Genomic DNA, 20,523 nt, shown 5'->3' with positions numbered 1-20,523 from the left:
ATCAAGAGATCTTGTGGTGAGTTTTTTATTGTTTCATCCAAATCAATCTCCTATTCTCAATTGGTTGCACACGAAGAGTGCTCCCTGATCAAGCTCGGCGAGTGATTGCCTGGCAAGCAGCCACTCGAGCCCGGCGAGTGATTGGATAGATAAATTAGCAACCTGAAACATAACACAGGGGTTGTAGTGGTACAACATTGTAAAGAAATGTAGGTTGATGATTTTAGATCTTGGAGGATGAGTGGTACTGGTGGCCTGGTTGGGGGCATCATTTGATGTAGCTGGATGTCAATGAATAGTGAGGAAGCACAAGCAGCTATGGGGGGGGGGGGGGGGGGCTTCCTATGCTTGCAGCAACAAAGTGCCCTTCTGGGGGTGGAGGAATTGGAGGGTATTCTTGAGGATTATTGGGTTTAACTTCAACCTTGTCTGCCGCGGATGTTTCCATGTTTCCATATTGTATTGTGTCGCTGAGGTGCAGAGTTTGCTTTGCTGAGATTTGCTGAGATCCGGCATATTCCTAGCGTTAAGAGCATCTCCAGCAGTCCGGGGGTGGATAGTGCTGACTTAAACAGGCTGTGGCTTGGGTTGCACCAATTTTTGCTTACTCAAGCTGGTCCATGTGCTTTTGAAGGTCCAGCCAACCTCATCCTTCACAATACAACCAGCATTCCCTGTTGGGTGGCCTTTGTGCCAGAAGGTACTTTTTTGATGGAAGCATAAAAATGTATCATTTTTGCCTCCGGCCTGCTACCTTCCCATGTCTATAGCAGCCTGTGGAAGCCAGCGGCAGGTGAGAGACTTGGAACTCTCTGAGAGATTTGAAAAAAGTGAATCTCTGCCTGCCAAAAGCAGCGTGACCCACCCCCGGACTGCTGGAGATGCTCTAAGTGTCCTCTTGGCAAACTATTTGTGCGGCTTGCTGGTGCTTCCTGTCTCCCGGGGACTAACCGTTGAGCAGGGGATCACACCACTTGAGTCCCCGACGGGGTTTCATCCACCTTTGTCTGGAATTAGTGTTTGAGATTTTTTGGCATCATAAGGGTGGCTCTAAAATTTTTAAAACTTCTTGGGGGAGGCAAGAAAAACTCCCTCTCATTTTTGGTAAAGAAATTGATTCAAAAATCCCTATATTTTTTTTCTGCGCGCAAAATATTTTTTGGCTTGCGCGCACAGCGGGTTTGACGTCTGGGGACGGTTGATTCTGACTTATCACAAGTCCCTTGCTTCAGAGGGCCCTGGTACAGCCTGGGCTGGCGCAAAGCGCCCTCGCGTTTCGCGCGACCTCCGAAGGAGGGACTTGCAGGTAAAGCCAAGAATTTGTCTTGAGAGCTTTCAGTGTTTTGGTGGGAGTTTTTTCCCGATCCCCTATCAGGGGTCTTCTCCTTGTGTATTCCTATTGCCTGTGGTCCCAGATCAAAGGCCTGATTTTTCTCTTTCTTTTGGTGTCAATCACCACTTTTTCCCCCTTCACAAACTCCTTCCATCCCCCTTTGAAGTTTGTGATTTTTTTGTGTTTGGCCAGAAGTGTGTATGCAAATTCTGAGAAGATCCATTTGGACTCAATTTAAATACAGAACTCCATCATCCATCCAGCTTGACTGCTGAGCAAGGGCAACACTCTCCTTCAAGTGTAGATATCACAAAAGTGACACTACATTGAAGCTGAGATGCTCAGCTATCCCCTGAACTTCAGCTCGCTGACCCACAATGAGTGCGCGCTGTGTAATGTAAATTTGATTCAAAAAGTTGGCCAAAAGCCACAAATTTCCTGAAGCTCTCACGCGGAAAAAAGCCGATAACTCATAAGCCTCCCATTGGGAATGGGAGATGCTTTGCATCCACCCCCAGTCCCGGGAGGCTTAGTTAAGTCAGGGTTGATTCTGCGCCCGAAGAGTTTTATTCTGCTGCGCGAAGTAGGACCGTAAATGGTATTGAGAAAAAAACAGTTTTCTCATTCATTCACAAGTCATACAATCCTTATATATAACACAATAACAATCTTTCTTTCTGCCATGACAAAATGAGAAAAACACAATTTGATGGATGATGGAAAGAAGAGGAAGTGCAATATAAAGAAAACAGAATTTGAGGAAAATCACCAGAAACCTGTGGAAAACACTATAACATACATACGTAAATAGATCACAAAAATAAGAAAACATTGTCTTTCAAATCAGAGGCTAGATTTTTTTGCAGTTGTTTTCTGGTTTTTATGTTAGGGAGAGAAAAATATAAACAATTGTGATCAGATTGTTCGTATTGAAAGTGGTAGGTGAAGGTAAAAAAAGAGCATATAGAGAAGACGAGCTGAGGAAAGGCAGGAGGGGATCGGAAAAGATCAGAGTTATACAAACCAAAACAGTTGTCCTTCCGGAAAGATAAGATGTTTTTTGATCGACTAATAATAATTCGATAAAAGGGAAGAAATGGAAAATTGAGAAAGAATGAGCTCATAACGAGGGTTTCATCTCAAGAAGCAAACAAGAGAGGGCGAGGAATCAAGTTCTTTACGCTTCGACTTGTCAGTTGGTGGCAGCGGGGAAGGCGGCCTCCTGGATCATCAAGGAGAGTTTAGGCTGTGGGGAGCCAGCGATAGAGGCAGGCTCAGGGCTTTTGGCGGCCGACTTGAGGGGCTTCTCTTGAACGGGGGACGGGGTAGAGGGCTTGACGAGGGCGAGAGTTCTGGGGCCAGCGGCGACGCGAAGACGTTCAAGGGCGAGGTCGACGCTGGAGAAGTCTTCGGCCCGACGAGCATCATCAGGGGCATAGAGCTGAGTGGAGATGTAGGTGGATTCGCCAGAGACCTCGAGGCTCTCCTCGCCCGCCTCGCTGCACTCTTCCTCGAGCGCACGCATCCTCAACGGCGTGCCTACTTGCTCCCCATGCGAGACCACGCGGCGCGAAGGCGTAGTACGCTCGGCAAACGTCACCCGTTTGGGATGTCCTGCACGCTCGGAGCCCTGACGTGGCTGCTGCGGGCTGTTGGGGTTCCTGTTATGCTGTAGATGGCCTAATGCAGATGCCTTCTTGCCTCCAGGAGCACCCACCGCGGCAGGGTCAGAAACTGATCGGCGTCCAGGGATTTGATACACGGGGCTCTCGGCCTTCCTCCCGCCCTCATGAGTTTTGCCGTCCCCGAAGACGACATGAGGTGAGTTGGAAACGCCAGGGGTAAAGGAGAGCGCATTTGCCCTCAAGCTTCCAGAAGAGTCTCGCTTCATACCATCCATATCAGACACTCTCCATGATGCTGGTCCACCGTTCTGGAGGAGTTCGCTGGCCTTGTAGCCGTCCTTGCTGTTAGGAAGAGTAATCGGTGGGAGCAATCCAGAGTACTGCAGCTTGGAATCAACTGTCCCGGCTTGGCTGTCGTAGTAGGACTGAACATCGCCGGTCTTACCGAGAACAGACTTGCCCCCTAAGGGGTTCATGAAGCTGAGCTGCTGAAAGGCCTGGATGGCAGAGGCGGGGATAGGCTGGTTGGCGTTCTGGTACATGCCCATCAAGAGCGCTTGCTGTTGGAGGAGCACCTGTCTCTCGGCCAGGAAGCTTTGGAAGTCCGGCTGACTCATCCCGCGTTGAGAAGACGGCAATCCGTGATTGGCAAGGTACGAATTGTCGCCTGGGGTGGCGAGAGTCACTCCGGGCGAGCGCGCCGAGGAAGTAAGGTGGGTGGAGAAGCCACTCGGAAAGAGTGGGTTGTAAGAGTCACCCGAGTGAGGGGTCATTCCAGAGTGCGAAAGTGCAGGGAGCGGTGTCTGTGCACCGGCGAAGTCGGAGACCAAGGAGTTAGCGCTTTGGAGATAGTTTAAGGGCGAGCGTAGGGTGCTCCATCCAGGTGTGTTGAACTGCGCGGTGGAACCAAGCCCAGTCGAGAGCTGAGCCTGGGTATTGTTGAACTGATGGTGCTCCTGGTTGCGGTTCTGGCCTTGGTGCTTGTCTGATCCTCGTGGCTCAGTGATCGAGCCCTTGAGTTGTTCGGCGGAAAATTTCCGGCCAGCTTTGCCATTTTGGCTCGGGTAGCGCATGCCGGGTAAGACTGGGGCACTGGCTGGGGCGTTCTTCAGATCATTCGTTGGAACGGTCCGCGGAGTGATAGCCGAGCGAGCAGGGTTGGAGGCTTGATTGGCTGGTTGACTGGGCGAGGTTTCACCTTCGACGGGGGCTAAAGAAAAACAATCGGATCAGAAATAGCTTTTCAGAACGTAAACATAGAAGCACCAACTTACGGATCACGCTTTCCCATTTAGATCGGTAGGTCTTGACGGGTAAAGCACCTGCCTTGAAAAGCTTATAGCTCGTTTGTCGACTGGACGGAATCAGGAAGTCAGTTTCAGCTCAAACGTCTATCCAGCCCAGGGACATGTGTGCTCACCTAGCTTGAACAATGGCCTGCTCCGCGCCCATTACCGGGCGCCCTCCGGGACCGGTCACGTACGAGGCAGAATAACCATTGGCGGTGATGTTGAGAGTGTATTCGACAATTTCTCCCTGGGAAAAATAAACATTAAGTCAGCACGAAGCCCGAGAAAAACCAAGGGTAGAAGGGACTAAATACCTTGGCGAGCGACTTGAATTCCTGGTCCGAAAAGATGTCAGTCCAGTGGATCTTGACTGTAGAAGAAGAGGGGATCAGTACGTGTGGGCAGAAGCGGATACTTTGGAACTGATGCCTACCATCTTGGGGGACTTGGTCGAGGCGGTCATCAATCAAGAAGCCGACCCCCTTGTCACAGTTGTACATCTTGCAGCGGCCGATACGTCTCTCGCCTTCCTTGGCGGAGTTCTTCGCGGTAAGGTTGACGGCTCGAATGGAGGGTGGTTTACGCTGATGATGGCCGGGAAAAGCCTTGTGAATATCCTGAGAGGCTGGAAGATGGTTACCCTTGAAGAGCTCATTACGGTGGGGATCTTCGCTCCAAACGTCGTGGGACATGAACGGGGTCTCTGGCATTGGCCAAGATTCCTCCTCCTCGCTGCTACCGTCGCCAGAGTGGCCGTCATGCAGCTTAAGATTCGGCGCCGGGCGGTTGGCCGCGACGTTGTTTCCGTGATGGATCGGGGCACCCCCGCCACGCTTGTTCAAATAGGTGGGCTGGTCGAAGGGGGATCCCTTGGGCTTGGTTCCAACGAAGGCCGCATCGAGCGTCGCGTTGGTCACCCGCTGCGTCTTCCCGGTGAAGGCTGATTGGCGGACCTGCGGTGAGGTGAGACTGGGGGCAAGAATTCGGTGGCCGAGGGAGAGAGATGCCAATTTGACGTCTGATACAAAACAATCAACCGCGCAAAATGCCAAAACGTAAGGTGCATACCCTCAGAATATACAGAGCAGAGTACGGCTTACGATTGGCAAAGTTAATGGGTTGGTGTTGTTCTGCATGCCTGCGTGCATTTTCAACCCATCTCCCGGCCCGATCAGCTGAGTGATTGGCCACCAAACTCGGAGAGCCAGTGACGCCATGTAACCAGGGTGGGTTGAGGGCGTTGCGGAGTTCGGCAAGGCCTTCGCCAGGCGGGCCGAAGAAGCACCGGGGGGAATGGGAGACAGAGAACTCTCCACTGGCATCACTGCTGAGCTGGATAGAGTTCAGGCGGTTGTGGCTGTTGTCGACCGGCAAGTAGGGACGAGGCGAGCCCGGGGTAGGCGTCAACATCTGGTCCTCGGCCACCAACGATTCAAGTGCTAGAGACATTTCTTGAGCGTATCACAACGGCGCTAGTGTAATAATTCAATTCCGATAACAGCCACAGAGTGAAAAGTTGAAGATAGATTGTGAGAGGGTGATGGATCAACCAGGGGAGGTAGCTGAGCTTGATAGACTGGATTTAATTCCTTTGATGATGTTGATGAGAAAAAATCTTCAAGGAAGACTACTACAGAGTGCAACAGAATAGCAAACGCGTGTGCGATCAGAAAGCAGATCGAGTGATGAGGGGTGCAACGCAAAATATATATGGTGACGAGACGTGGGGGAGGGGGGAGGAAGAAGAGACGATGATGGATCCAATCATACTTGTCAATCTGCTGGCGGAGAAGCCCGCTTGCCTGTTCCTTCCTCTCGAACCTCTTACTGTATCAATCCCGACAATTGCTAGCTCCTGCTGGTACGGCGACGGTACCTCTCCTCCCCATCAGTCATGCGTCCAGGTCAAAATTGCATGACGACATCCAATGTTGGACCTACTTTGCCCGCCTTTTTTTTCTGGGTAAGGAGAGTGGCGATGGCTGCACATATGAAAGTGTCCGATTAAACAAGAAAGCAAAAAACAAGGAATTTTATGTTTATAGAGCAGGGAAAAAATAGGGAGCAAAGTCTAATGCTTGTTGATGTGCTGAAGCCAGCTTTTGGGGGTGCCGATTCTGCTTGGATGAGTGTGGAAAGACATCACCACCATCGTCCATCAGCTGAGGCTTTAGGGAGACAAAGAACCCGAGGAGAGGAGGCCGGACGGACGGCGCCCCTAATGGAGTGCGCCGGCCCACTAGTAGTGATCTGGTGTACTCTCGCTACGGGCGAAAATCAGGGCGGCGATTTTCGAACAAGCAGCTTGAAAGAAGACGGGGAATTATCCGGTGAGGTTAGGCCGTTGGCTATCGAAATTACTCACAAGGGAGAGGGCTGCCACCTTCAGCCTCCGTCTTTAGCGCTCGGGATGAGATCAACCAGGGCTCAGCCTTGTCTGACCGGAGCTCAACGATCTGTCACAAAGAGACCCGTCGTGTGGAAATGGGCTTGAGGGACGGCTAGTCTGTTTGGCAAGCAGCATTCACCCAGGTAGCTCGCTAGCCTTTAGTGCCGAAGGGATTGTCCCGATAGTTTTCGGAGCTAGAACACTCGAACATTGGATGCACACAACAAGCTTCACTTGAATCCTCGAGAAGAATTTTGGAAGAGACAAGAGGCGGGTGCTCTCTCTCTTTCTTGCTCATGAACGTGACCCTCAGCGGATTGTTTTTAAGCTTGATTTATCCACTGGCCTAATCTTTATTTTGTTTCTTGTGCTAACAACGAGTCTGCTTCTGGACTACAAAACACTCCTACTGCGGATATTTATGGAACTTTAGAAAAGAAAAAAAAGCCCTACTTTCACAAGTATACCCCACCTTTGGATCCGAAGCAAAATTCAAGGCTTTGCCTCCTTGAGGGGTGAACCAATCTATGAGACGGAAATATACTGACGATCTGTAAGACGGAGGGAATTCAAGGACGGAAAAAAACAGCCGATTGGGGGAATCTGAGGCCCCTTCATGCTTCACTCCAAACGTCCTACCGACTCCCTTGATAACAGAAAACAGGGGTTGCTGTGGATTTTCAACCGGCTTGATCCTCCACAAATAGTGAACACGCCGCCTTGATCATCACACAGGCGCGCCTCATAAATGCACAAAGCGAGGCTAGGGAAGGTCCAGAGTGTGTGTTTACGACGGTATAGCTTTAGAATATTGGACGCCATGTCGCCGTGCGTCTCCCTTGCGGAGGATTTATTCTCCTGGCTATGACCCCAGGCAATGAACTCTTATCACGCTGAGTTTTTCTTCAGGCTGAAGTGGCACCTACGTACACAAACAGGCTGACTGAAATAGCACATACAAACACATACAACACTTTCTAGTTCTATGGGAAGAGGGGCTCACCAAATTGCAAAGGCTGACACCTGGCATCTCCTGATGGGAAAAAGAATGAAATAATCAAAATGACTAATCGGGAAACACACGGATGAAATGGTTTTAAGCGATAGTATCACGGGGCTTTGGCGATTTGGAGTTTGTGGACGTCTTTCTCTAGGGTAGTCAAGATAGAGTCCCAGGAGGCAAAGATCTCCGAGAGCGCGTTGACCTATGGTCGTCAGCACGAGGTCAGAATGTCTCAGAGTCTACATGCCGGACCAACGGCACCTCCAACTAGATAATTCTGTCTGTTTGTTGTTTGCAGAAAAGAATGATGCCGATAAGGGGGCTGTACAATCAACTCACATCAGAATCGTAACTTGACAAGAGCGTTGTGGCTGTCTGTTTGATGTCGTCGATTTTCGCGCTGGATTCCTGGAGAGGGCCAGCGACAGTTGTAGCGAGCTCTTCCTTGGACCAATCACCATCTGACAGAGGAAGGGGCGATCATTCAAGTTCAACAACTCTGGGTGGAAAAGAGCCGGGAAATAACGAGAGAGAAAGTTCACCAGCAAGCTTCCCGACGCCTACGAAGCCCCGAGTGTCGAGCAGCTCGATCTCCCGCAGGTCCCGTTCCAGCTGGACAATCCCGGGCTCCGAAGACCAGGCTGGCCTTACGCTGATCTAGAGTGCCGCGGCATCTTTGTTGGCTGAGAGGGGATTGGGAAGGTGCAAGCGCGGCTCATCAAGGTCATCTGTTGCGTGGGAAGAAAGAAGAATCAGTTCCTTTGTACCTTTTGATTTAGGATATTTTCGGTCGAAAAAGAGTGTGTGTGGATACTGACAGCTTTGGACGAATCGACGGATGGCTTCGTTAGGCTTGGAGTCGAGGATGGTAGACAGTGAGCTCAGGAGACGTTCAAGACGGATGGCCATGGACTTCTTGCTTGCAGCCTTGCTCGACAGGCGGTTCGCGAATGACTCCGAGCCCGGTAGGGCCCCGGCGAAGACACACTCGAGCAGTCCGATGCGCCGGTCGAGTGCCGGTGCCGGTTCGTCGTCCGGCTGCTCGGCCTCGGCAGGATATGGTTGGTCGGTGGCCATCTGCGGTGGTTTGTCGTGGTTCGTGGTGAGTTCTGCGTGGGCCGGGCTGCGATGCCGAGCAGGACGAGATGAGATACCGGCGCATCCCACCACTGCAGCGGCTCGGCAGACAGCCCTCCGGCACCAGCACGCCGGCCAGCTCGGCCGGCCTCCGCTTTGCGCCCTCGCCAATCCAAGCTAGCCGGTCTCAACTCACACGTTTTGCCCCCTAGGATCGGCTTCATGTCTTCACCGACATCAAGTACCTTGCCAAGCACTTCTTTACACTTCCTGATCTGAGCTCGTCGGAAGCCTGCGAAATGAGAAAAAATGTCCCAGATGTACTCTACCGTCAGTGTTTTCCCTCCGTTGCTCCCGAAACTCAACTCGCCGGCTCTTTTTGACACTTCAAGGCCGGGGGGGGTCCCCTTCGTTTTTGGTGGATGGTTGATTAGACAAGATCTTGGAAAGTTCCAGGCAAATGCTCAGTCAGTTGCCCGGATGGATACACGCGCGAAAAAGTTGCTGGAGGCTTGAAGCAGGTGCAAGAGCTCGATCCGGGAACGAGCAGCAAACGCATCATGCCATCACGGGCCGCAAAGATCTGCCCGCTCCCCCAATTACCACTCTTTCTTCACCATTCACTCACCCTCCCTACATCCTCATTCTCTTGCATAGATTGGACCCGGCATAGCCAAGACGATAGCCGTCTTGGGGAAGAAAAGAACGCTCGAAAGGATCGAGGCTGCTCTCCGATAACCTTGCAAGCTTCCAGGTTCTGATCATCATTGCCTTCTCTAAAAGATTCCACTATACTAAGAGGTTTTATTTCTGCATTAGGACTTTGGTCTATCTGACAATCTCAGAGACTTAGAAAGAAAGAAAACAAATAATGTACCTAAGAGCGGAACTATTGCCGGCTCTGGTATGAGAATGAAGTAAGATTGGAAGGGACTGCTTGAGCAGCTTGAGCCACGTGATCGTGGTGATGGAGCTTCTGCCTGTGTACAGCAGTTATGCTCGAGTCAGTGCCTGAATTCCGGGAGGAATCTGGGAGATATGAGTTATCTCTTACTTATGCTCGATCAGGCTTGATGCTTTAGCGTCCGCCAATACGAGTGCGAAGCGAGCTGGAACTGCTGTAGTCTATAACACATGCAGTTCTCTCAGTCAGTGACTGGCAATGCTTTATGAGGCTCTGCATCGATGGACTTACCACTCGTTGAGCTGGAGATCCTATCGATGAGGCTGGAACCGTTGCGGTCTGAGTCGGCTTCGGGCGTAAGCTTGCTGCAATAAGATTACAGCTGATGTACAAAAGGTTGCGGAATTTCGAGTTTTTATTTTTTTTTTGCGCCCCCAAATTTTTTTTTCCCCCCCCGAAAATTTTTTCTACCCGACCCCGAATCCTAGGGTATGTGGCCTATTGACTCAATGGCCAGAGCATCATTGCAACAATCACACCTCAAGATGCCAAACAATTTCGAAGACAATTGTTGTAAGTAATTTTGTTTCATTTACTCTCCTCTCAACATGGTGCATTTTATGTTGACATCCAACCTCTCCAGACGACATGTTGCAGGATCATGACGATTTCATGCTTCCATCTTTATCTCAAATCGATCAATGGCTGGCGGACGATATTCAACAAGGCGGGTCGCCTATTTCAATTATTCAGACATCGGAACAGTCCAATCTGCCTCCTTCAGCTACTAAAGATCAGCAACTCGGCAAGGAAGATACTGATTTGGCTCGAGATGGGAAACACGGCCAGCAAGTTGATGACGAGAAGATCAAGATCAATGTCGAATACAAATTTTTCTTCATCATCCCTGAAGATAAACCAACTAACCCTCGTCAGAAAAAACGAAAGGCTAGCAATAACGAGGAAAAGTGCAAACCTCTCCCCTCCACTCCAGGTCTAGTCCACTTCGATTGGGATGCCGATGTGAAGAATCTTGGTGCCTTCAAGAAGGCCGCTATCAAAGCCATTGGGCTTCTCGATGATGAAGAGGTGGCGGCTGACGTCATGGAACATGCAACCGAGCAAGAAGATGATGGCGAGATCATTTGGTCAGCTACTATTCCTCATGGTGGTCGTTTTGCAAATAAAAACAAGGCTACTTTGACAGACAACGATGATCTGTCCGACTTCCTGGACGAATGTAAAGGGCCTCGCGAAGGAAGGCGCTTCACCATCACAATGATTCAAAAGGATCCAAAAATTTCGGCTCAGGTGAGCAAGGAAAACCTTTGGTTTGATGCTCATTTGGGTTAGACTGACATCGTTCTTGTTTTTGTTAACGATAGAAACAGAAAATTGTGAAATCTTTCAAGAAAAAGCATCGGCCTCAGCCTGAAGAAGAAGACGAAGAACCGGAGCCCTCTGGAGGAGCAGTATCGTCGGCGACTATCATGAAGAATATACGAGAGCTACGTGCAGCTCACGAGCCCTGCGAGGAATTATCCGGTTCAGCTGAGGTGCCAGTGTTTATCAACCCAAGCAACCCCAAAGAGTACATCAAGCTCACAACGGATCGATTGTTTTTATGGGCACGAGCGATGGTGAGCCCTTTTATTTTGGGGATTTTCGGAATTGATTGTGGTTTACGGTACTGAATCCAAATCCAATTTCTTAGGCTGATAACCCAGAGGTCACCGTTACGAAGCCTCCTCCGTCGGACTCGTTTGCGTTTACGACCAAAGAAAAGCGCCTCAAAATAGCAAAGAGTCAAAACTCTGATGATGGTCCGATTACACCTTGATCGACATTGAAGCAATCCACTTCGTCGGTTTCTACAGCTGCAAACCCATCACCTACGGCAACCATCTCCCCAATGGCTTGTGGGTGGAGTCCGCAGGCGGCAGCTATGATGGGATGGACAACCGGTCCTTGGGCTTGGCAGGGTGGACCTCAACCAAACGTTGCTAGTCTAATGAATCTCGCTGAGCTTGGCACTCCACCGAATGTGGTCCGTTCGCCAAATGTTGCACAACTGGCGGCAAGTACTCAAGAGCAACAGACGGTGCCGTCGTCTCCGGTACCTTCCGATGATAATCTCGAACTCAATGATTTCTTTTGATTTGCACACGTGGAACCCAACCAGAAACTCTTGGATGGTCTAGAAGAGCTTGGCATAGCACACTACTCACATTTTCACAGCTTTTCGGCTAAAGACCTCGAAGACGCAGGCGTCAAGATGGGCCATGCCAGAATCCTCATGGATAACTTGAAGAAATACGAGCGATACATCAAGTCACGCCGCAATAGTAACCGTGCCTAATAATTTTGATTCCGCTTTTCTTTTTCCTGGTTATTTTCCCTCTCCACTCCCAAGTTGTCCTTCTTCTTTTTTTCCTGGTTGTTCTAACTCTCTCCTCCGAGTTGTACTTGCTCTCCACTCCTCCTGGTTGATATCGTTCTCCACTCCCGAGTCTCCTCCTGGTTGTTATCAGTCTCCTCTTGGCAATGGTTGTTATCGTTCTCCACTCCGGAGTACCCGAGTGCTTGCATTCATGCAATAAATAATCTAGTTATCGTCACAAGTTGAATGTGTCCAAACTTCCTTTTTTTCCATGGTTGAACTCGCGCAACTGCAAGATAACTGTTGTGTTATCCTGCTTTGTCCTCAAGATGTACAGATCTCAACCAAACTCCAAAAAAAAAAATGTTCGAATACAATTTTGATTACTCGACTGGATAGCCAGCCCCTCGAAAGAGCTTCCTGGTCAAATCAGCTGTAAAAACAAGACTTATGAATCCCTCAATGACATCGTAGTCTTCATCGCCTCCCGTTAACAAATCTTCGTATCGGCGCAATGTTGACTTGTAGACAGAGAATCCCTTTTCGATTGGGTTAAAATCAGGTGAATAAGGTGGCAGATATTGCAAAAGGCAACCTCGTGATTCGACAATTGGAGCCACCCGACCGTGGTGGTGAATTTGAGCGTTATCGAGCACTAGAACGCTTCGGGGAGCAGGAAATGGATTCATTGATGGAACCTAAAGCAATAGATGCCAATGTCAGAGAAACTACGATTGAAAAAAGATGGAATGGAAACTTCACTGACCAAAATATGTTCCAAGAAATATTCAAAGCTCAATCGGTCGACAGACTCCTCCTGAACCATATGCGCCACTAAACCGGTCGAAGAGATAGCCGGAATGATGTTGTATTGATGTCTGCTTCGCTCACGCGGAACCCGTTTTGTTCGTTCACCGATTACAGCCCAGCCTTTTTTTCTTGATACAACTTCAAGGCAAACACCTGACTCATCTGATGCGCAGAATCAGCAGTGGAGTCAAATCAGATCCAGGATACAGATAGTGAAAAACCTACCCGTGAATACCAGACATGAAACAGGCACCGAAGCAATGAGCGAGGTGAATTCAGCCCGCTGATCTGGATCTTGCTTAGGATTGACTACTCGGACACATTTCTTCGACATCTTCAATCGATTGCGCAAAGTTTTTGAGATGGTTGAGCTACTGACATTGACATTGTGGTCGTTGCTCAGTGATTGTTGAATCTCGTCAATGTATATCGTCGGTTTATCTTTGATCAGTTCCTTGATGAACTGAAGGTCATCATCGCTTAAATCAAATGGTCGGCCTCTTGCTTGGTACAACTGAGGATCACAAACCACCGCACGTGTGTCACGGTACAACTTTGCCCATCGGGTAATCGAATCCGCACTGATCGAAGCTCCCAAAGAGTCGTTGATTTCGGTTAGTGACTTTCCGTCATTCCATGCGAGGACCGCTGAGTATTTTAGACCGGCCGAGTACTTCCGGAAGCCCATTGGAGGTATGCTGAATTATGTGAAGGAAACCTGTTAGTGCTTGCATGAACAAATTGTAGAAGAGAAAACTTTAAGGACTTACCTTTTGGTGATCAACGATATAGGCAATTAATTTGGATGAATATGTAACGAGGATGACATTGGGATCCTTTGCTAGGATTCGGGGTCGGGTAGAAAAAATTTTCGGGGGGGGGAAAAAAAAATTTGGGGGCGCAAAAAATAAAATAAAAACTCGAAATTCCGCAACCTTTTGTACATCAGCTGTATTAATCTTTTGATCAGCTGCTCGCTCCTCAGCTTGTGACGAATCCAAGGAGCACTACTTACCTTTTCGGTGGTGCGCTTCTCTTGGATCGCTTAGGCTCTTCGTCGTGTGGAGACGTGGCTAGAAGGAAAGGAACAAAGATTCAGCTTCTCGCCTACTCCTATTGTCTGAGAGTCACATGCATATGCATGGACCTATGGGTCGCGCGGACTCACCATTCCCCCTTGCGGGGTTAGGGTTTCGCTCCTTGCGCTTCCTTTGCTCTGGGGCGAGCCCTGAGTCTTGACATTCTCTGGTCTCCCCCTCCAATTCTGCCTTAATTTCGCCCACCTGTTTTTCAATGAAAATCGGTCAAGAATCACAGGCTAGCCCATGGTTGGGAACCTCTCTTGCGCGTTTGCCATCGTAGTATCTTTGCCAATCTCCCCCGTTTGCTGATTGTTCGAGCAGATGCTTATTAACGCTATAACGTTTGTAACAAGTATGAGGGTGTTCGTGTGGCGCGTGTCGTTAATGCTTTTGTGGCCAAATCACAATGCAAGTGCGCAGCATCAAAAACTCAGACTGCCATCCTGTCCATCTGGCTCAATTTACTGGAGCCGATTGCCGTCGTGACGTTCGCAATACAGCACATACATACTCTCTTGGTCATTGAGTACACTCTGTGTTCTCTTGATGACAAGCCTGACCGGGTTTTCAAGAGAATACACTCTCGATGTTCGGCTTGGCCGGGTCATCGAGAGAATGCACTCTCGATGATCTCCGGGTCGTCGACAGTGTATTTCCTCTCAATGACCGGTCTAACCGAGTCATCGAGAGTGCATTCCCTCGATGATTCCGTCAGACTGGTTATTGCGAGGTGTTGTATTCTCTTGCTGACCTGGTCTGTCCGGGTCATCAAGAGTGAAGATTGTGTTTCGTCTCGATAACCCGATCTGTCCGCATCACAAGAGTGATTTTTCCTCTGATGGCCCGGTCAGACTGGCTCATCAAGAGTGTATGTATGACTGGTGTTTTATCGTGTTGGACGTTGGAGCTTGTGTAGTGGAACAGTGGCAGATCTGGAGCCCTCCCCGACTTCACTATGCAAGTATTTACTAGCGCCCGATTCAAAAGGATATCCTCTCCCAATCACTTCTCCCCTCACAATTGTACCTCTTCACATTTGCTCCATATTACCATATCCTTCTGAACAGTACGCCAACTTTGTATTCAGTGTTCTTATAAGCCGCTGGTCCATATTACACCAGCCTTGCTGCTACTCTTCTCTAGCCACCCGTCCCAACTACCGGTGTCGACGTCAGTGCCAGCCCACTTTTCCTAGCTGTTCTATTCTCAATATCCCAGAGGTGCTTTTGCCGTGTTTTTAGGTGTTTGTTCTTATTACACAAGCTTTGCCACGGTTGATCATTTGTTAACTGCTTTATTTTAATATTACACTCATTCTCACTGTTCTATTACTTGCTTGCTTCAACTTTCATTTCAAATCAACATACCCTCCCCCCCCCAAAAAAAAAACATCCAAGCAGGATGTTTCTCCACTTTGGTAAATTGATCATATGTAGCTCACTTTTGGTACTCCTCACAGAAAGGATGAACCAATGTTTGGCCATGAGATTGTCCAAAAGAGCTGAAATTGCTGTCACTCATACCCAGGGTGGGGCCAGGTGAGTCTTCAACTGATCCAAAGGAAATCAATCTTCAATAGTTACACTAAATTTTATTTCATTTTCCTGAAAACCAACAATCAACCAGAATGGAAAAGTAAGTCAAACCACTGAAACGTTCTATGAGAAACAGGTGACCATAATCTGAACTTACCCTGTGAATTTTTACTCCTCCATGTGCAAAGGGGATTACATGACCAAGAAATTGGATTGAATATGTAAGCAGCACATGTTTGATGTTTTTTGCCACATTCACCAAGGATTTAACTCATTAAATATACATACACAAATATTTGGCTATTTTATACAACAGGGAGGCAGCCAGAACAAATATGAATGGAAAAGAGGAGAACAATCTTGTCTCAAATGGTTCATTCAGGTCTCCAAGTGGTGAAAAAAAGCAATCAAAGGATGATCTGTAAGTTGAATGGTATGTAGTAAAACATCTCAAGGGGTTTTTCATTGATGGAAGGAATGTGATGGCAGATCTTTGGTGGAGTTTCTCAATCTTGGAGAGGAAGAGTTGGAGATTGAAGCTAAAAACATGGATGATTTCTGGAGTCACTCTGTGTAAGTTTTGTTTCAATTTTGAAAATGAAATCAATAACAAATCCCAACTCACATTGGTCTTAATCTTTCCTGTGCAATAGGAAAAAATCTTGGAATGAGGAATTTGAGGGTCAAAAGTTTAAGCTTTCAAAACTAGTTGATGAGCATAGGAAGTGGATGGAGACCAATAATAAGTTGTATGTTCTTCAATCTTTCCTATTCCAATCAATTTCAATTCTGTCCAACATCATTTTCTTGATTTTTAGTGCAAATAATCCTGGATTGGAAGATAAATTTTGATCATGGAATCAAAAAATTGAAACAGATGGCACAGGGTAAGTAAATATCTATTCTTGGTGTGAAAAATCTGAATGAATGGACTACTAAAGTGTTTAATCCTGGGGGGGTAAAAGTGATGAATTGATGTGAGTTGCACAACAAAAGAGTTTCCTTCAAAAAGAGATAGTTGAGCTGATTTTAAATTGAATTTATTCTAGATCACAGAAGGATTATGTTAATCATGAATTTTGGAGTGATTACAAGAAGGGAAATCATGCGAAAGACCTGGAAGATTTCACTGATTGGAAAAGGTTTGCTCATTTTGAAATTTTCCCAATAATTGTAAATCAAATTTTACAGATCTGCTGGAATCTTAATTTAAATTTTTATCTTGAATTTTAAAATCTCCAGATTGGAATCATGGAGAGAGGAATATGAAGATAGCATTGAGATGGATTTCTCACATGTTGTAAATATGTACATGAATTGGGCCCTGAGTAAGGGTAACAAGTGGGTTTTTAATTTCACATATTTGTACAAAAGAAGTTTCTTGATATTTTTGGTCTGTTTTCCTTGTTTGATGTTTTCAAGCTCAAACAAATATGTCAAGCTATGGCAAAGTGGTTCACACCAGGAGGTTGTGAACACATTGAAGGAAAAGTTAAAGAACCTGTATGTAAAATTTCTCACAAATGCTGGTAGCGAACCCCCTGGAATGCCTTTTGACCAATTCTATTATACACAAAAAATAGTAAACTGGATGATTACATTAAAGTATTGGATCCAGAAATTGATGCAGGTAGAACAAATGATTTTAAGAATTTCTTAAAGAATGTAGGTGGAGATGATACAAAGGATTGTGATGGGGTTCCCTGGCACCTTGGAAGTCTCAGAGATCACATGAAGAATTTCAAGATGATAAATAGTGAAAAAAAATGTGAGTGAAATAAATTGAGGGGTAACTCAAGTTCAAAAAATTTAACTATCATAATAATCACTAAAATTGCCTCCCCCTGTCACAGATGAACTCAAACCCAGGTCAAGGATTCAAATTTGGTGGGAAAAGTTTACTAATGGAGTGAAAAATCTTTGGAAAAAAATCAAGGAATTATTTGCAGCAAAACACAATTAGCAATCCCCTTAATTGATTCAAGATGATTGTGTTTCTCCTTGATAAAAGAACTACAATTTTTTGGTGGGATTTTTCATAATTTTACCATATTTTCCAACACATATTGCTTGATTAATTTTCTCCAATGGGGCTAAATTGATTGGATTCAATCCATCATGTTCTTATACCTTTGAGCAGATTTTTACAGTTTCTTATTTTTTTTCTCTCACCTCAAGTTTATGTAACTTTCCCTTTTAATTTCTTTTTTTTGGGGTTTTGTTTTTTGGATACAACCCTTTACTAGGACCTTAATTGGGAAGCAAGATAGACAGATATCAAATTACTTCTAAATCCTAAAAGATTTTAAACAACCAAGACAGTCCCTTGCTCATCTAGCATACTAGAGATTGAGATAAAGAGAAAAAACAATGTACCTAAAATCAGATTTTGGTACTTCTCTACATAAGATGAGAGAGAAAAAGAAATAACAATATACTAGAGGCCAAGGCGGCTTCGCCGCTGCAGGGGGAAATTATTCTTTTGTCATCCCCCTCTCTCTCTCAGCTCAAATTCAATCAAGATGCAATGGCCAGCTCCCCCTCCCCCCTGTTCATCAACAACAAAGTGTGTGTGTGGGGGTGACAGGGTGCAGGGTGGGAAAATATAAGAGTCTGACAAGACTCTTCACTGATGAAACCCTTTGAAAATTTGGACTCCAGGTAAGACATTGGAAAGACTGATTCTTGGAGAGAAGATTTCTCAAAAGAATAGCGGGTTTTGTGATACAGTGACCCCGCCATGTAAGCATACACGTTGTAAGCATAATTTGCTGTAAGCATAGGATTTCCATCCACCATTTTTGGTTACCGCAAATTTGATGCTTTTTATGCATAATGCATAATGCATAAAAAATTGGGGGGAGAAAACAAAAAAATGCTTATATAGGACTGGGAAAAGAGGCCAAGGGGCCATAGATACTGCTGTTCTCCTAACTTAGCTAATTCCCTCCTTGGGGGAGCAAAGCGACCTCCAAAGGAGGGACTTACGCCCTATGTGGACCCTGCGGCCTGAGAGAATTATGACTTTTGGTGGGGACTTTTTTGGAATCACTCTCCCTCATGAGCCTCTGCACCATTTTTGAAATTGTTTACATTTCTGGGATGGCCCAAGCTGTCCCTATCTTTCTACTATTTTTTCCCATCCTCAACACCTCTTGTTGAGCTGTAATCAGAGTTGTAACATCATGGATTCCAGATTCTGTACAGTGCAACATGTGTGATACGGGATGTAGCCAACTAGATGAAGTTGCAAAAAAAGACATTTGAATGTCATTACATATCCCTAAAGATAGGACAATAGGTGGAAAGATTCTACTTGATGTTCTGCATCTTTTGTTCCCCTACAACTCAATCACATAATGTGATGTGATGAAGCTACACAGGATTGAAAAAGGCCAAGTTCCTGATTCTCTCAGGCTGCGGGGTCCACTTAGTGTATAAGTCCCTCCTTTGGAGGGTCCCTGCGGGACGGCGTCCCCCCTCCACAAAGAGAGGGACTTAGTTAAGTTAGGCTGTTCTCCATCTCTGAAACCATGAGAATCTCCAAAATACAGCTCTTCAACCTCAAAAATGTTCTTTCTTGGAATGTCTGTGTGCAAGATAGTAATGGGAATACATACATATAAATATAAGCATACATGCGCGAATTGGCTATGGCAACCCACTCCTGGTGGTTGCCAATGTAAGCATAAACTGCCCTGGAAATTCACAATGCTTATATAGGCCAGTCCTATATAAGCATACATTGATTTATGCTTACTTCGCTAAGAAGCACACCTCTATGTAAGCATAGGATTTGTGTCCACCATCCTTATGCTTACATGGCGGGGTCACTGTAAGCATTTTTGCTTCCCACGGCACTAAATTTCTTTACTTGCAGGTGACATACTCGCTTAAAAATTTGGCGTGAAGTCCCGCAAGAAATTGCCCCGAGCATCCTCATAACAATACTCGCAAGCGCTTGACCACCTTCCCGGGTTTCTTTATTGTGAAACCCCCTAATAAAATCATTGCTGGTTTTTAGTAGACACCAAAAATGATTTTATTCCTAGCTCAGTAGAAGAATCTGTTTTACTTTATTGTGATGATTTTGTATGCATGTGTGACTTTGTGGTCCATTGTTTCAAATGTGGGGATGTTTTGGGTGTTGATAAATGCACACCCTTGCACGCCCTTTGGGTCCCACGCCTTGGGCTAAAATAGGGTGTGGGGGCGGATGTGCGGGCCCACACGCCCTTTTTGAAGAGTGTGGGCGTGGGCGTGCCCCCCGGAGGGTGGTGTGCATTTATCAAAACCCAAACCTTTAGGGTGGCAATCTACTCGGTGGTTGGCCATCAAGTGGGATGTTTCCTCCGCTTGATTGCCGGTCATTGAGGGGAGTTTCTACTCCACTCAATGGTCGGCCACCAGGTGGGGTGTGTACCTGGCTTGATGGTTGGTCATCAAGTGGAGTAAAAACCCCACTCAATGGCCGGGGTGTGTTACCCCCCACAATGACGGCGCAGATCAGTCATGAAGAGGAGATGTTTTTCCCCTCAATGACCAGCAACAACCGGTCATCAAGGGTGTATGTGTCAGACTTAGAGATACATTAAGTATCCAAAAGACTGCAATAACTTAGTAAATAATAATAATTATTAAATTATTATTGCAGAATCAGATTCCTCATCATAAATTAAGGGGGGTCACCCACTCAAAGTACCCCCTTATTCCTATTCCTTCATGGACTAATTGTATAAATAAGAATTGGCCCCAGAAAGCGCCCAAAAATAGTATTACATACATAAATTTAGTAAAACAAACAATGTAAATAAAATTAAACTGTTGTAAATTAATGAGTAATATTACTCGTGTAAAAATACCCCGTGAAAGTATTATTTAGACTTCTACTGAAGCTCTTTTACATGACAATTGGTTATAAACATGTCATGTGACAGAGTCAGGGAAATTAGTCTATTACAATACAATTAAATTACCCACAGCCAAGCCCTTTTCACGGCTACACCCCTAGATACTCCCATAGGGAGAAAAGGACTCAGTGTTTACGCCCACTGAAGTCCCCTCTATAAATAGAGGCCTATTTGGCCCTCAGGAAA

At 46.6% G+C, this 20,523-nt stretch overlaps 4 protein-coding genes across 4 annotated transcripts; 2 read left to right on the top strand and 2 right to left on the bottom strand.

Annotated features, from left to right (window-relative positions):
- Positions 1-42: 42 nt before the first annotated feature.
- PtA15_1A639 (uncharacterized protein) lies at positions 43-5,696 on the bottom strand (the record flags this gene model as incomplete). Its single annotated transcript, XM_053165687.1, has 7 exons — positions 43-162; positions 2,703-4,168; positions 4,233-4,312; positions 4,379-4,494; positions 4,562-4,617; positions 4,681-5,265; positions 5,348-5,696. The coding sequence occupies 7 exons, from the start codon at positions 5,694-5,696 to the stop codon at positions 43-45; spliced, it is 2,772 nt and encodes a 923-aa protein (XP_053016854.1).
- Positions 5,697-7,745: 2,049 nt separating this feature from the next.
- On the bottom strand, positions 7,746-8,716 carry PtA15_1A638 (uncharacterized protein; the record flags this gene model as incomplete). Its single annotated transcript, XM_053165686.1, has 4 exons — positions 7,746-7,841; positions 7,979-8,100; positions 8,182-8,280; positions 8,458-8,716. 4 exons carry the CDS (start codon positions 8,714-8,716, stop codon positions 7,746-7,748), a joined length of 576 nt encoding a protein of 191 aa, XP_053016853.1.
- A 309-nt stretch (positions 8,717-9,025) lies between these two features.
- Positions 9,026-9,477, top strand: PtA15_1A637 (uncharacterized protein; the record flags this gene model as incomplete). The annotated part of the gene is made up of 2 exons (XM_053165685.1): positions 9,026-9,046; positions 9,151-9,477. 2 exons carry the CDS (start codon positions 9,026-9,028, stop codon positions 9,475-9,477), a joined length of 348 nt encoding a protein of 115 aa, XP_053016852.1.
- A 688-nt stretch (positions 9,478-10,165) lies between these two features.
- On the top strand, positions 10,166-11,460 carry PtA15_1A636 (uncharacterized protein; the record flags this gene model as incomplete). The annotated part of the gene is made up of 4 exons (XM_053165684.1): positions 10,166-10,193; positions 10,264-10,931; positions 11,006-11,260; positions 11,335-11,460. The coding sequence occupies 4 exons, from the start codon at positions 10,166-10,168 to the stop codon at positions 11,458-11,460; spliced, it is 1,077 nt and encodes a 358-aa protein (XP_053016851.1).
- Positions 11,461-20,523: the final 9,063 nt, after the last annotated feature.

Source organism: Puccinia triticina, chromosome 1A (assembly GCF_026914185.1).
Source record: "Puccinia triticina chromosome 1A, complete sequence".
NCBI lineage: Eukaryota > Fungi > Basidiomycota > Pucciniomycetes > Pucciniales > Pucciniaceae > Puccinia > Puccinia triticina.
This window is presented reverse-complemented; position numbering and strand designations above follow the sequence as displayed.